This window comes from Macrotis lagotis, chromosome 2 (assembly GCF_037893015.1).
Source record: "Macrotis lagotis isolate mMagLag1 chromosome 2, bilby.v1.9.chrom.fasta, whole genome shotgun sequence".
NCBI classification, from domain to species: domain Eukaryota; kingdom Metazoa; phylum Chordata; class Mammalia; order Peramelemorphia; family Peramelidae; genus Macrotis; species Macrotis lagotis.
The window spans coordinates 156,414,242-156,430,121 of NC_133659.1; the positions used below are offsets into that span (position 1 = coordinate 156,414,242).

The following is a 15,880-nucleotide window of genomic DNA, read 5'->3' on the forward strand; positions in this document are numbered from 1 at the left end:
TAAGTATTATACTTTTCTTAGTCCCCAAGTAGGACATTATAACTCAGGGATTACTTGTAATCAGAAACCTTATACTGAAGGTAGGATAGTTTTCCAGGTTCAACCATAGTTTGAACAAAATAGTAAATCTATATACCTCCTTCAGTTATTATTCCATGCTTACCAATAAATTACCTTTTTTTTAGATTTTTCAAGGCAATGAGGTTAAGTGGCTTGCCCAAGGCCACACAACTAGGTAATTATTAAGTGTCTGAGGTCGGATTTGAACCCAGGTACTCCTGACTCCAAGGACAGTGCTCTATTCACTGCACCACCTAGCCGCCCCCAATAAATTACTTTTCATTACTAATTAAGTTCCCTAGGTATCTTGAAACTTAGAGATTTCCCCTAGTAATAAAATAAGAATATGCCCAGTCAGCAAAAAATTTTTGTTTCTATTTTAGTTTCTTGTGAACTTGGCTAGCATAAATCAGTCCTCTTGAAGCTAATCATTCCTCAATGACCTAATGAAATTGGATTTCATTTAGTTTGGACCTCCAAGACTAAGGACAAAGATGACACCACAAATAGACATATAGCTTTTCTTGAGACCCTGCCAGCCTCTTTGTAACCAACTTGATTATAATACAACTCATTACTAGAACACTATGTCTTATTTCTAGCCAGCATTTTCTACTTCATAAAAATAAAAATTTCTATAAAGAAATTCTAATTTAAACCACATTGCAAATATAAATTTAACTTTAAAGAATCCTACAACATCAGCTTCAGTGAACAAGACATAGACAATATTTTTATGGCCCTCTGGAACTTCGTTGTAAGGAAGATGTTAAATGAAAAACATCTTCCATTCACAGAATGCCAATTTCCACAGTGTATGTATTTTAAACAATCCAATAACTTTTTCTTCTGTGAATCAGTTATATGTTTCAAATTGTCTGTTATCTCCACCATCACCTGATTATTTCCAGGAGTATTCAGTATACTGGTGTAACAATAACAATAGCTAAAATTCACAACCTAGAACCTACTTCCAAAGAAAAACTGCACACAACTATATATATATATATATATATATATATATATATATATATATATATATATATATAAATAAAATTAAAAATCAGTTATAATCCTATCAATACCATATTTTCTCAAATTCAATCTACTAGTAAATAAAATACATTACATTTACAAAGTTATAAGTGGTTTTTTTGCTTGTCAAATCATAACAACAGATTGTTCTCCTTAAACACATGTACTGGGAAGGCAGCCAAGAGAAAGAGTTCTTGAATAATGAGTAAATTAGACAGTTACTGATTTCCATAATTGCTTGTTACAAATAGTTGTCAAGAATAAACCAATGTTTGTGCCTGTAATTGTTCCAATGTAAGTGAGCCCTTTCTCGATCCATGCAGGTAGAATCCTTTGATGCAAAGGCTTCAATTTTATAATGTTTGAATGGCTAGCAACCACTACCTTTTAAGAAATCATTCATAAAGTAATTCAAGTCTGCACTGAAGTCCAATGAATGAACAATGACAATCCATAACAACTTTCTAGGATTTTTAAAATTCACTAAAAAAAATTAATGCTCCAAATAAGAGTATAAATGTCATTCTATTCCTTTTTATTTAATAAATCCTTAAACTGGTTATTCTACCGATACTCATGCAGAATAATCATATATATAAATGAAAATCTTTGAGTACTGCTTAAGGCAGATAATGAATAATGATTAAGAGAAGGTATAAATCAACAAAATGTAATGAGTAATAACAGAGAACATAACTAAGTAGTAAAAGAAGGAAAAACCCAAAGAATCTGAATTACAATTTGTGAATGCAAATAATCTTTCTTAAAATCAACCAGCAAAAAAAAAAATAAAAATTAAAAAAATAAAATCAACCAGCAATCTATACAATGGTCCATATATCTCCTTCAGAGAAAAAAAGCCATAATTGGATTTTAACTAATCAATTTCTTTGTGCAAAGACAATTATCACTTAGTCTTAATTCAATGATTCTCTGCCTGTAAACTAGATATTATGATTAAAAATTATTGCTTGGGCTTGGCAAACTTATCTTCTACAGACCAAGTAATAGTTTTGCATAAATACATTATTTTTCAACTGTATGTAGATCCTTTTATGATTAATAAAACAAAAAATTAATTTGATAGAGAAAAAAGGAAGAAACAATAAACCAGCAATTATTCCAACCACCTAATCTAAAAGAGAGCCTTGAATACCATTCCATAGAAAACATTTTGCCCTATGTGAATAATCTTTAACATGGTCAAGACAACAAATTTTAAAATTATATTACATAGAAGATGAAAAATTACCTGGAGCATAGATGAAAAATGTCGTATTGCTTCATCATATAGACCACTGCCAATCAACACATAAGCAATAGCTACAAAACAAAATGGAAGATATATAAAGTTATGGTAAAAGATAATTAAGTTATGTAGTACAGTAGATAGAAATAAAGAATATTTATCTCCCTGAGTTCAAATCTGGTCACAGACATTTCCTAGCTATGTCGCCCTAGGCTATTCATTTAATCCTGTTTGCCTCAGTTTCCTCATTTGTAAAAACGAACCGAAGGACAAGTCAAACCACTATAGTATCTTTGGCAGAAAAACCCCAATTGAGGTCACAAAGAGTCAGACATGACTAGCTGTGTGACCTTGGGAAAGTCACTTAACTCCATTGCCTTGCAAAAACAAAAACAAAAGAGTCAGACATGACTAAAAACTACTGAACAATAACAATAAAATAATTACACAAAATAAAAAGCAAGCTGCTCCCTTTTCTGTCAGTCCATCAGGACAGGAATTGGAGAAGTGGGTATTAGAGTTAAATGCAAAACATCTGCAGCTGGATTTGAACTCAAGTCTCCAGATTCAAGGCCCAATGCTCTATTTACTCAGCCACCTGGCTGCCATTTGATATAATAATACATAGATGACACTGAATTTTAAATATGCTAATATGCAGCCCAAGAGGATCTTTATGTATATATTAGTGGACCTGTTTCCTATTTGAAGTCACTGATCTAGACCATTTAAGTTCCATTTAAACAACTAAATATATTTTTATCATTTTCTTACTATCCATTTAAAAAAAATCACCTCATTTCAAATATTTCAATAACAAAACAAACAATATTAACACCTAATTTATAATAGTGATTTAAAAACAAATATGTGAGGCTGGTTTTATCCAGCAATAGAAATTTCTATTAAATGGCAAACCCAGGTTTCATGTGTATAACAATATTAATAATAACAATCCAGTATGGAACAAGAAAGACACATTATATACAGCCTAATTTTAGTGCTGAACATATTTTCTATAGTATAATTCTCTGAAAAAAAAATCACAATATAAGTATTTTGGCAAGGTAATGGAGTCAGAGATGGCAAAGACATCAGCTACTCAATTCCCTCACAGAAGAATAAAACTATTTTTAAATAGATTAATAAATAAAAAGGAAGAGGAAAGGGAATTAACTAAAGAGATTTAAATGAAAATAGCCCTTGAATACAGAAAAGGAAAAGATGAGGAAATGAGCAATCAGTAGTAAAAAGTTTCCAAAACAATGAGCAAGCGGATTAAAAGATCCTGAAAAGAAGTCACTAGTAGGAAAAAAAAATAAAACATACTAATCAACAGTGGACTAAAAAAGGGAGATGGTCCTAATATAATGACATTTCAAGTAAATAATAAACATATTTAAGGAAATTAAGGGAAGTCTAGTATTAGTAAGATGAGTTTTAGCACTGAATAAAAAATTTATAGCAAAAGTAAAAAATGCAGATAAAACAAAGAATTTGAAGGAATGGAATAAAGGTTCTGGTAACAAGGCCAACAGTCAGAAGAAGCAGAAGATAAGGGAAAACAATTTTTAAAAGACTCAATTGGGGAAGAGTTGTAAACTTTATAAACAAAAGACAAATAGAACTAGGGAAGAGAGATCAAAAAGACAAACTAAGAATGATGAGATGATTCAAAAAATGCAAAGAAAATGAAATTTTAACCACAAATTATCAGAAAATTGCTTTAAAAAATTTCCCCAGAATCACTAAGACCAAGAAACATACCAGGATTTTTTTTAGCAATCAAGAGAAAATAAAATCACATCTCGATTTAATTCAACTAGCATTTATTAAGTAACTGTCTCCTGAGTACAAGTAACCATGCTAGTCACAACAGATACAAAGTAAATCAAGGTGCTTACTGAGGGAGAAATAATATGTACAGTTGTCCCTCAACATTTGTGAAACTCACATTCCTGGTTTTGGTTATTTGTGGATTGGCCATCAATAATTAAATGGGAATTTTTGTGGATTTGCAGTATACTGAAGAAAATTGTAGACAATATATAAATGTAAAGAAAACTTTAAAAAATTAATGTCTTAAAATACATCATATTTATGCATTTATCATTTATTACCATAAGTACATATACATAAATTTATTCTAAATGGTTAAAATTTTATTAGAAGTTTCAGAAGTTTGAACTACACACTTTCTTTGGGAACCCCTCCTCTGTCTTCCTACCATTCAGACTCAATCATGTGCTTTTCTCTCCTAATAACGACTGGACTTGTGCTTTTCTTAGGAGGAAATTTGTGAAGCAATTGCTGCAGCTATAACAGCTACAGATTCAAAGACTGTGTGTAAGATAACTAATCTCTCTGATGTACAACCTGCAATTATGTTATAATGCAATGTGTTGTGTTACTTGTTTTACATATTAAATAAATACTATTGGAATTATTAAAGATAAAGGTTTGGAATGGAGTCTAGGGTTATTTGTGATTTTTCACATTTGCAAGGGTACTACTCCCCTAATCCCCCTCTAATGTCAAGGGTTCGACTGTCCAAAATACATATTTATGAAATAAATGGAAAGTAACTGAAAAGGGATTAACACTTAGGGATCCAAAAAAATTTGCAGAAGGTGACATTTGAGGTGAGCCTCTGAAAGATCCTAGGGGTCCCTAAAGGAAACTAGAAGAGAAAGAGGAAGAGCATTAGAGACAAAGAGCACAGTTCATGAAAAAGTAAGAAGACAGTAGATGCAATGTCATATATGGAGACAAAGTAGATCAGTTTATCTGGAACAAGGTGAAGAATGGAATGGAAAAGTACTTAAGCATTTACTAGGGGGCTAAGTGATGGGGATAGATACAAACTGAAAATCAAGACAGTCTCTATTGTTTTAAGGAGCCTATATTTTGGTTGGGGGAAGCAAAAGGAGGGCTCAGGTTTATGTTGGACAAGACACATAGTACTTGGGAAAGAAAGTAGCAAAGCAGATTTCAAGGTCCAGAAGATCTTAGGCTGTAAATCTCCAGGAAGATGATTAAGTGTCCTCCCAAAAATATGGTGTATTCAAGGATCAGAGAAGAGTGGAGATCTGGAGGTATTTGTGACAGAAGTAGGGATTTAGAATCAATTTGGAAAGACAGACTAGAAAAAGTTGATGGACAGTTTTAAATGACAAGGAAGTTCTCTTTTACCCTAGAGCAATAAAGAATCATGGAAGTTTCTTGAGAAGGAGAGTGATTCAAACATGTGCCTCAAAAGTAATAATTTGGCAATTAGGGGCTGAATATACTGGGGTTAAGGAAAGAAACCATATAGGCAGGGAAAGCTGTTAGAAGGATTTTTAAAAGTGTAAGATGATCAGGGGTGATGAGTTGTTTGATGATGTTTGTCCTTCATTGTTGTTGTTGAAGACCATGACATCAGCGAAGGTGTTGCCATGACAAGCACATAAACTGGATTGAATGAGGGGGTGCTGTGCTAAGTCACCAGCCTCATTTTCTTCTCCAGAGTTATCTGGATCCAATAGCCAGATATGAATCAGGATAACTGGAGATGGGCCTGGATGTGGAACAGACAGGGTTAAGTGACTTGCCCAAGGTCACACAGCTAGTAAGTATCAAGTGTTTGAGGCTGGATTCAAGCTCCCATCCACCTCCTCACAGACCTACTCTACCAACTTCCCTAAACACAAAAGAAGAAGCTAAAAGAGAAGGAAATAATGAAAATATAATCATTATCATAATGATCAACTTTTTAAAAATCATGACATAAAACATACATAAACTTAAAAATTCCATATAGAATCTGGCCCCTTCCTTTTTCAATAATGAAACTGAAGTTCTGAGAGGTTGACTGACCTGTGAAGTTGAACCAGCTAGTTTAGAATCCATATGCCCAGGCCTGTGCTTGCTATACCCACCACTGCTAAACTGATTTGAATGTGCTTATGAGAGCAGTATAGATAAACACTGATACTTCCAGAATATCTTACCTAATTCTTCATTTGTGTTGTCATTATCAGTAGCAAAAGGTAATCGCTTTTGTTCTGCAAGGGACTTTGCCTGGTTCTGTAAAACATCAAATAATCACTTTCATAATTGCAGGGATGTAGGAAAAGTCCATTTTTGAAAGGTACATTTAATAACCTAAAACTAAAAAAAATCTAACAGAAAAAGAATAAAAGTAATTATGAAATTATAGCAAATACTATAATGTATTTGTCTATGAAAGAGGCAACAAGAGGATTGAGAGTAAATCAGTTCTATAAATTTTAAAATTGGAAATATTATTGGCTAGTTGCACAAAAGTTGGTGCCATGGTTTTAAAGGTTTCTGGCAGCAACAACTCAATTATTCTATAAAGAACATAAATTAGGAATTACTCCTTAAACATGGGCAATAATTAAATATGGAATTATAAATGTGAACTTTAATGCCTTAGAAAAAATTACGGCAAATATTGAGACAATCATAGAAAAAAGATAAACAGATCCTGATCAACAGTCCAAGCATTCAATCATCATTTAAAAATAAAAAACACAAGTGGGGCTTATTTCTGTAATCATTCCCATTTAGAATTGTGCAACATTCTTGAAAACTGACTCTTGTCCCCACCACTCAACTGAAACTGTTCTCAAAGGTCATTGATAACCTAATTATTGAATCTAATTACCTGTTTCTCAGTCCTTATTCACCTTGTCCTCTCTAAAGGACAACACAGGGCTATCTATTCCTTCCTGATACCATATTCCTTAGTGTGGTGTATAATCTTATATTTTTTCTATCTTATTGAATTTCTTTGGTTCTTTTTAAAAGTTTTTCTTCCTCTTCCACTTTCTAAATGTAGGTGTTTTTGTCTTTAGCTCCTCTGGTAACAACTATTACCCCTATGCAAATAATTCCTAAATTTATATTTCTAGTTTTGATTCCTGGCACAACTCCCCACCACCAACTGCTTTCTACCTGAATATCTCACACTAAAATCTCAACAAGTGCAAAAGAAAATTTTTCTTTGCCCTATCCCTCATCCTAACCTCTCCATTTCTGTTAAGCATACTGACAATCTCACATTATTTTAAACTTCTAATCTTTCAGTAGTTTTTTTAACTGCTTTTTCTCCCTCCCCCATCACATATAAACCAGTTGTCAAATCCTGTCAATTCTACCTCCACAAAACCTTTTGCATCCACCCCTACTTTCTATTCTCATCATCTTCCAGGGTTCTTAACAAGGAATCTGTTATGTGGGTAAATTTCAGGAGATCAGTGAAAAAAAAATCTTTATTTTCACTAACCTCTGATTTACTTGTAACCATGAGTATTTTATTTTATACATTTAAAATTATTATTTCTGAGAAAGGGCAGCAGACTTCCATAGGGGTCTATATCGGAGAAAAAGTCCCCAAGTCCTATACTTTCAATACCTCTCAACTGGACTGTAACAAAAGCCTCTCATACTGAGGTCTCTCTGCTCTAATCTAGTCTTCATATTATCAGGGTAATTTTTCCTAATGTACATCTTTGATTACACTATTCACCTGCTTTAAACTGAGGAAAATATTCTCCCCATACTCACTACAAACCTTGCAAGTTCAAACTCCTTAAATTAACCCCACAAAACTACAACATAACTTTCCAGTCATATTTCATACTACTTCATTTATTCTATGTTCTTGCACTGAGCTTTAATGGCAAACCCAATAAATACTGTATCCCAAACTCATCCAAGTCTTCTTCCTTTAGGCCTTTCTTTGCTCACCCTGTCAACCCATCCCTCTCACTCTTAATTAATCTGTTTAACCATATTTGACCATGAAACTTTCTCCAATCACCTCACAGGAGGGGTAAAAATGTTTCCCTCTTTATTCTCCAATAGCAGTTTCAGACTCCTAAGGAATTATATTCAAATTGGTATTTTATTTATCTTAATTACCCCACCCATTATTGAACTGTAAATTCCTCAAAAGCTTTACCTTAAGATATCTTTTCTAATAACCTATATAATATCTATTTCAATTCAATTCACATTTATTAGGTATCGAAAAGTTATTAAGAGAAAAAAATGACAAAATAAAGGCAATTTACTTTTAGTGAAGATAGTTTTGCCTGTAATAATTGAACATTTTTTTACAACTATGGCTCTACCATGTTTTTGACAGTTCAAAAAGGTATCTCTTTACATATTTTCCTGACCAACAGGAAGAGATTTCTATCTCAATAAGTAATTGTAAAATGCTGGACAAATTGGATCCATAATAAAATTATAAATTCATACTAGATTCATCTGAGGCATATAACCTTGTAGTATAATATAGATGAGGAAAACTAAGGCATGTGAGGGGTGAGAAACTGCTCCTAGCTACGAGTGGGATTTAGTGACATCACAAAGTTTTAAGCATATTTAGCAATTTTCTTTAAAATAATTTTTGGTGGGCAAAGCCAAGATAGCAGAGGAATTCCTAGAAGCTGTCCCTCAGACCACTCCAAATGTCTTAAAGTTATGACTTTAATTAAATTCTAGTGGCAAAAGCCTCAGAAAGATTGAGTGAAACAATTTCCAACCCAAGACAACTTGGAAGATCTATGGGAAGGGTCTGTTCCACCAAATTAGAAGCTCCAATCTTCCAGGAATGACAGTTGGTCAAGGTCACTGGGGGTGCCTGGATCCATGGCAGCAGTTTCCAGACCTCTCAATCCAGGGATTGTCAAGCACAACTTAGGTCAGCAGGAAAACTCTGTCACACCAGAGTGAGCAAAGAATCCAGACCAGCTCAGGCCTCTGTGCAGCCTCAGCCCAGGAACCAGAAATAGGTCTGCAGACTTACTCAACAGCTGCTTCCAGAGCACTCAGCCCACAGATGGTAAGCGGGTCAGGGGAGACTGCAAAGGTCTCTCTGCTAGCTCTTGGGTAGGACTTTGTTGTGTTGCTCATACTCAGATCCAGGTCACAGTCTGGGGCCCAATACTGCCATAGTGGAGCAGAGATCCTCCTCTTATCTCCAGGGCAGAGGGGAGTGCTTATAGCCATCCACAGGACCAAGCACAGGCCAGGAGAGCAGTCAGAGTCTCTCACCTTGAAGTAATTGAGGGGGGGAGGGTCCCAAAAATCCTCAAAACCTTGGGAAAGTGTGAGCTCCACCCTGGAAGCAGAGCCTCACATTAACAAAGAGTTAAAAGCAGGTCAAAGGATGGGGAAATGAGGAAACAATAGAAGAAAAATAATCTGACCATAGACAACTACTTTAGTCCCATGGAGGATGAAAATATATACTCATAAAATAACAAAGTCAAAGCTTCTTTATCCAAAGTCTCCAAGAAGAATGGGAATTGGTCTTAGTTTATGGAAGAGCTCAAAAAAGACTTTGAAAATCAAGTAAGAGGAGATGAAGTCAAGATGGCAACAGGAGAAGAACTTTTCTTAGGTGCTCTCACCATAATATTTCAAAAGTCATAAAATTATGACTAACTAAATTTTCAAGTGACAGAACCCACAGAGGGATCCAGTGAGGCAATTCTCCAGACCAAGGTAACCTGGAAAATAGTGGAAAGGCTCTGCTCCATGGGGTTAGAGTGGTGGCCCACCAGAGTGAAGGAACTTCAGCCTCCCAGGGCACCTGGGAGCTGCAGCTTACTGCAGCAGGGGCAGTTTCCTGACTGGGAGCACCTGGCACAACTTGCCCTCAGGGCACTCAGCTAGCAGTGGTGGAAGCAGCCCAGATCCAAGAAAAGGAAGCAGGCAGCCCAGATGTAGGAAAAGGAAGCAGGAGCCCCCTGCAACTGAGCCTTGAGTGCTGAGCCTACCAAAGGTAAGGGAGTGGAGAGAAACTTCTGAGGTCTGTCCTCTGTACCTGGAACAGGAATCTGGGGCTCTGACCACATTCAGATCCTGATCACAGTCTAAGACCCCCCATAGAACACCAGCCCCCCCCCCACTTCAGCCCCATGGCAGAGGGGTGCACTTTGTGGTTATTCACAGACCAGGAGGGAAGACAGAGCTTCACACACTGAGACCCTTGTGAGGGAGGGGTGTCCCAATAATACTCAAAAGTTCAAGAAGCACCCCAAAACCAGGCACAGGCTGGGGAAATTAGTAAACAGAGAAAAAAGAGGAACACCATTGAAAAATACATTGTCTATGATCCAAAGAAGGATCAAAATACTCAATCTGAAGATAAGGAGGTACAAGCTTCTACATCTAAAGACTGCAAGAAAAACAAAAATTGGGCTCAGGCTATGACAAATCTCAAAAAAAAGATTTTGAAAATCAAGTAAGGGAGATAGAAGAAAAATTGGGAAAAGAAATGAGAGAGATGCAGGAAAAACATGAAAAAGAAGCCAGCAGCTCAGTCAAGGAGATCCAAAAAAAAGTTGAAGAAAATAACATGTTAAAAACCAGCATAGGTCAAATGGATAAAGAATGTTTTAAAAAGCAGAATTGGCCAGATGGAAAAATAAATAAGAAAGCTCTCTGAGGAAAACAAATCCTTCAGATCTAAAATGGAGCTAAAGGAAGCTGTTGACTTTACGAGAAGTCAAGACACAATACTTCAACACCAAGAGAATGAAAAATTAGAAGAAAATGTGAAACATCTCATTGAAAAAACAACTCATCTGGAAAAGATCATTTTAAAATTATTGGGATACCTGAAAGTCATGATCAGGAAAAGAGGCTTGACTTCATTTTTAAAGAATTCCTACAGGAAAACTGCCCAGATATTCTATAAGCAGAGGGCAAAATAGAAATTGAGAGAATCTACCGATCTTCCCCAGAAAAAGATTTAAAAAAAAGTTCCCAGGAATATTATAGCCAAGTTCCAGAATTCCCAAGTCAAAGAGAAAATATTACGCAGCCAGAAGGACACAATTCAAATATCATGGAGTTACACTCAGGATCACACAGGACTTAGCAGCAACTACATTAAGGACTCACAGGGCTTGGAATATAATATTCCAGAGGGCAAAAGAGCTTAGAATGCAACTGATAATCAACTACCCAGCAAAACTGAACATTCTCTACCAGGGGAAAAGATGGAGTTTCAATGAACCAGGGGAATTCCAACTGTTCATGTTGAAACAACCAGAGCTGAACAGAAAGTTTGATCTTCAAATATAGGACTCAGGTGAAGCATAGAGAGTGGAAGAGAAGGGTAAAATATGAGGGACTTAATGATGATGAACTGCATGTATTCCTGCATAGAAAAATGATACTGATAATACTCATAAGAAACTTCTCATTTAATAGAGCAGGTAGAAGAAGCTTTTATAGATGAAGCACAGGAGAGAGCTGAATTTGAGGGAAAATGTATTTTTGTAAAAATTATTTTTGTAAAATTTGAACGTAAATTTGAATGTAATTTGAATGTAAATTTGAATGTAAAAATGGAGTCAGTGGCTAAAAGGGAAATATAATAGGATTAAGAGAAAGGAGAGGTGGAATAGGCTAAGATATTTCATATAACAAGATTTTTTATTATTGCAATGAGCTATTGCAATGTTATGGAAGGGGGTAAGGTGAGGAGGAATGAGGGAACCTTCACTCTCATCAGAGGTGGCTTGAAGAGGAAACAAAATATATATATATATATATATATATATATATATAAATATATATATATATATATATATATATATATATATATATATATATATATATATATAATGGTGTATAGACATCTAGAGTAAAAAGAAGAGAAGAAGGGGGACAGGGGAAGGGGGAATGTGAGTGATGTAGGAGAGGGTGGACCATGGGGGAGAGTGGTCAGATATAACACATTTTCATTTTTACTTCTTTCAAGAGGCTGGGATTGGATGGCCTGTCCAGGACCAAAGGGCCAGGTGGTTGCTGGGCCTAAGGGGTGGTATATGAGCTAGTGGCCTCTTGGTCCCAGGGCTGGTGATCAGTCTGTTGGGCCATTCAGCTACCCTACAGCACATTTAAGAAGAGGGACAGAGTGACAGGGGAGAGAAAATATAGTATATGGTAGTGGGGAGGTATGAATGGAGGGAGTTGCAATCAGCAATGGCAATAGTGGAAAAATATGGAAGTAGCTTTTGTGATGGACTTATAAAGAATATGATCCACCCGCAACAGAGTCAGTGGTGTTGGAACAGAAACTGAAGCACATTTTTTTTTATTTTTGTATTTTTAATTTTTTCTCTTTCCTTTACTCTATTGCTCACGGGGGTCTATACAGGGGAGGGGTATTATGTTTACTCTTAAACAAGAATATTTTAGTAATTATTAAAAAAAACATCAGTTGTACAAAAATAATGTGTGTGTGTGTGTGTGTGTGTGTTTGTGTGTATGAAAAAATCAAGTAGAGGAAAAATTGGAAAGAGAAATGAGAGCAATGCAGGAAAATCATGAAAACCAAGAGAGTAGTTTGGTGAAGGAGATACCAAAAAAAAAAAATGAAGGAAATAATATCTTAAAATCAGTTTAGATCAAATGGCAAAAGCAGTCTAAAAAGTCAATGAGGGGGGCAGCTAGGTGGCGTAGTGGATAAAGCACCGGCCTTGGAGTCAGGAGTACCTGGGTTCAAATCTGGTCTCAGACAATAATTACCTAGCTGTGTGGCCTTGGTCAAGTCACTTAACCCCATTTGCCTTGCAAAAAACCTAAAAAAAAAAGGCAATGAGGAATACCTTAAAAAGTAGAATTGGCCAGATGGAAAAAGAGAGAGAACTTTTTTGCTCTCTAAAGAAAATAATTTCTTCAAATGTAGAATGGAGCTAAGGAAAGCTGATGACTTTGTGAGAACTCAAAAAACAAAACAAAACCAAAAAACTGAAAACCTAGAAGAAAATGTGAAATATCTCATTGGAAAAACAATTGACCTGGAAAACAGATCCTGAAAAGATAATTTCAAATTATCGAGCTGCCTGAAAGTCATGACCAGGAAAAAAGCCTAGACTTCATTATTCAAGAAATTCTCCAGGGAAAACAGACCTGATAGTCTAGAAACAGAGGGTAAAATAGAAATTGAGGTAATCCACTGATCATCTGAAAGAGATTCCAAAATTAAAAACTCCTGGGTATATTACAGTCAAAATCCAGAACTCCCAAGTCAGAGAAAATATTATAAGCACCCAAAAAAAAACCAATTCAAATATCATAGATTATCAGTATTAAATAGGATTTAGCAGCTTCTACATTAAGGGATCATGGGGTTTGGAATATATATTCCAGAAGGTAAAAGAGTTTGGGTTACAATCAAGAATCTACTACCCAGCAAAACTGACCATCCTCTTTCAAGGAAAAAGATGAACTTTCATGAAATAGAAAACTTATAAATTTTCCTGTTGAAGCAACCAGAGCTAAACAGAAAGTTTGATCTTCAAGTACAGGACTCAAATGAAGCAGAGAGAGGGTGGACAGAAGGACAAATTATGAGGGATTTAATGTTTAACCATTTGCATTCCTGCATGGTAAGACAATACTGATAACATATGAACCTTCTCATTTATTAGAGTAGTTAGGAACATATATAGACAAAGTAGAGGAGGGAGCTGAATATGAAGGTATATATTGCAAAGCTGGAGCTAATGGGTGAGAAAGGAGTATACTGAGAGAAAGGGAAAGGAGAGGCAGAATGGGCTAAGATATTTCACATAAAAGAGGCAAGAAAACACTTTTGCAATAGAGTGGGGGGGGGGAGTTTAGTGAGTGAACCTTCATACTTATTGGAAATGGCTTGGAGAGGAAATAACATACACACTCAATGGGAGACAGAAATCTGTCTTACCCTAGAGGCAAAAAGGAGAGGAAAGGGATGGGAGAAAGGGACAGAGGGAGGGATTGGGAGGTGTAGGCAACAGGAGAAGGAAGAGAGTGGGAGGGGCAGTCAGATATCATACACTTTTGAGGAGGAACAGGGTAAAAGGAGAGAAAGAATAGAATAAATGGGAGTGGGGAGGAACAGGATAGAGGAAAATGATAAAGAATGCAATCCATCCCAGAGACAGAGCAGATGGTATCTGAACACAAAAAAGTACACTTTTTCCCCTCTCACTATATTTTTCTTGAGATTTCTCTATCTTTGCCGGGGAGGGGGGGATTCTATATACTTTTACAAGAAGACTATTATAATAATGTAAAAATTAATTAGATGTAAATTGCAACAGGAAGAATGTAAGTTAGACTTTGGGAAGAATTTCAGGATGACAAGAGATTATGCTGCTAATTAAATAGCCTGAACCTGCTGTGATGCCAGGTAGTTGGAAAGTTTCCAGATAACAGCAGGTCATTTGACACTATTTCTTCTCTTTTAAAAGTTTTAAGAAATATCCATTACCTTACAGATCATCAGATAAAAGTTCCAACAGAACTCTGTGGAATGAGACCTTTTGTATTGTTTTTGCATGCTAATCAATAGAGAAAGGGTACTTGGGACAAAACTGACCTTGCAAACATTGGATGAATTACAAGACCCTGAAGATTGACTGGTATACTGCAGACTGTATGACACAGAAAGGAAAAATAAATGTTCATATAAATAAAAAAAATTGTTTTTAGTCTATACTACTGCTAACATTTCTCTTGTAAGTATGCTAGCAATTTAATAAAAATATAAGTGGCTATTTTGTGTAGGCTATGATATTGGACAACTGTATTGTTAAATTGTGAAGCTAAACAAATCATCAAAGTGATCTCCCCAATTCCTCTGACATTGTTTACATGAAATTCTTTTAGCTACAAAAAATGAACTGCTTAATGCATCTGAGTCATTTATTGCTCTAACCCATGATCATGGAAACTAAAGTTACTTTTATCCATATTATTACTATTAAGAGTAAGAATTTCAGGGGCAGCTAGGTGGCGCAGTAGATAGAGCATTGGCCCTGGAGTCAGGAGTACCTGAGTTCAAATCTGGCCTCAGACACTTAATAATTACCTAGCTGTGTGGCCTTGGGCAAGCCACTTAACCCCATTGCCTTGCAAAAATCTAAAAAAAAAAATAATAAATAAGAATTTCTCATTAGGACTTTATGATCATTTTAATTGGTGTGTTTCCTTTTCTTCCTGTGAAAAAGTCAAGATGATTTGACAAAGTCACATATCAAGTTCATCAGAATGCTAGTCTTAGAATTTATAGACTTTGATGTTGATAATAACAAGGAGATAGTGAGCATTTTAAAACTTTGTAAGTAAATACTATTATTATCTATATTATTCCTAAATCTGAGGCAGAGTGACTTGTCCATGGTTAAACAGCAAGTGTCTGAAGTAGAATTTAAACTCAGATCTTCCTAACTGCAGGATCAGCACGTTATCCACTGGACCACTGAGCCCAAACATTTGTGTCACTCTTCTAAAAGATTTATGTGCTTTTAAGCTAATGACTACTGTACCTTAGCTAGAAAAGATCCTGTGAACCATTAGGTTTTATTGAATTAAATTATTGGGAGAAGGTGATTTTCATTAGCAATCTTATTACAAACACCCCAAATTCTTGTTAATGTTCAGATCATACAGAGACAGTCTTAACAGGTAAAGAAAAAAATGACTCGTTAAAATACAGATGACTACTTAGAATCA

The 15,880-nt window shown here is 35.4% G+C and overlaps 1 protein-coding gene across 3 annotated transcripts in view; it reads right to left on the minus strand.

The window, feature by feature from the left end:
* TTC13 (tetratricopeptide repeat domain 13) overlaps positions 1 to 15,880 on the minus strand; it is a 96,272-nt gene that overhangs the window by 48,765 nt on the left and 31,627 nt on the right. For all 3 annotated transcript variants that reach the window (XM_074223043.1, XM_074223042.1, XM_074223044.1), the window contains 2 exons: positions 6,337 to 6,412; positions 2,348 to 2,418 (listed from right to left, as the gene is read on the minus strand). In XM_074223043.1, coding sequence (XP_074079144.1) covers positions 2,348 to 2,418; positions 6,337 to 6,412 — 147 coding nt within the window. The remainder of the gene's footprint in view (positions 1 to 2,347; positions 2,419 to 6,336; positions 6,413 to 15,880) is intronic.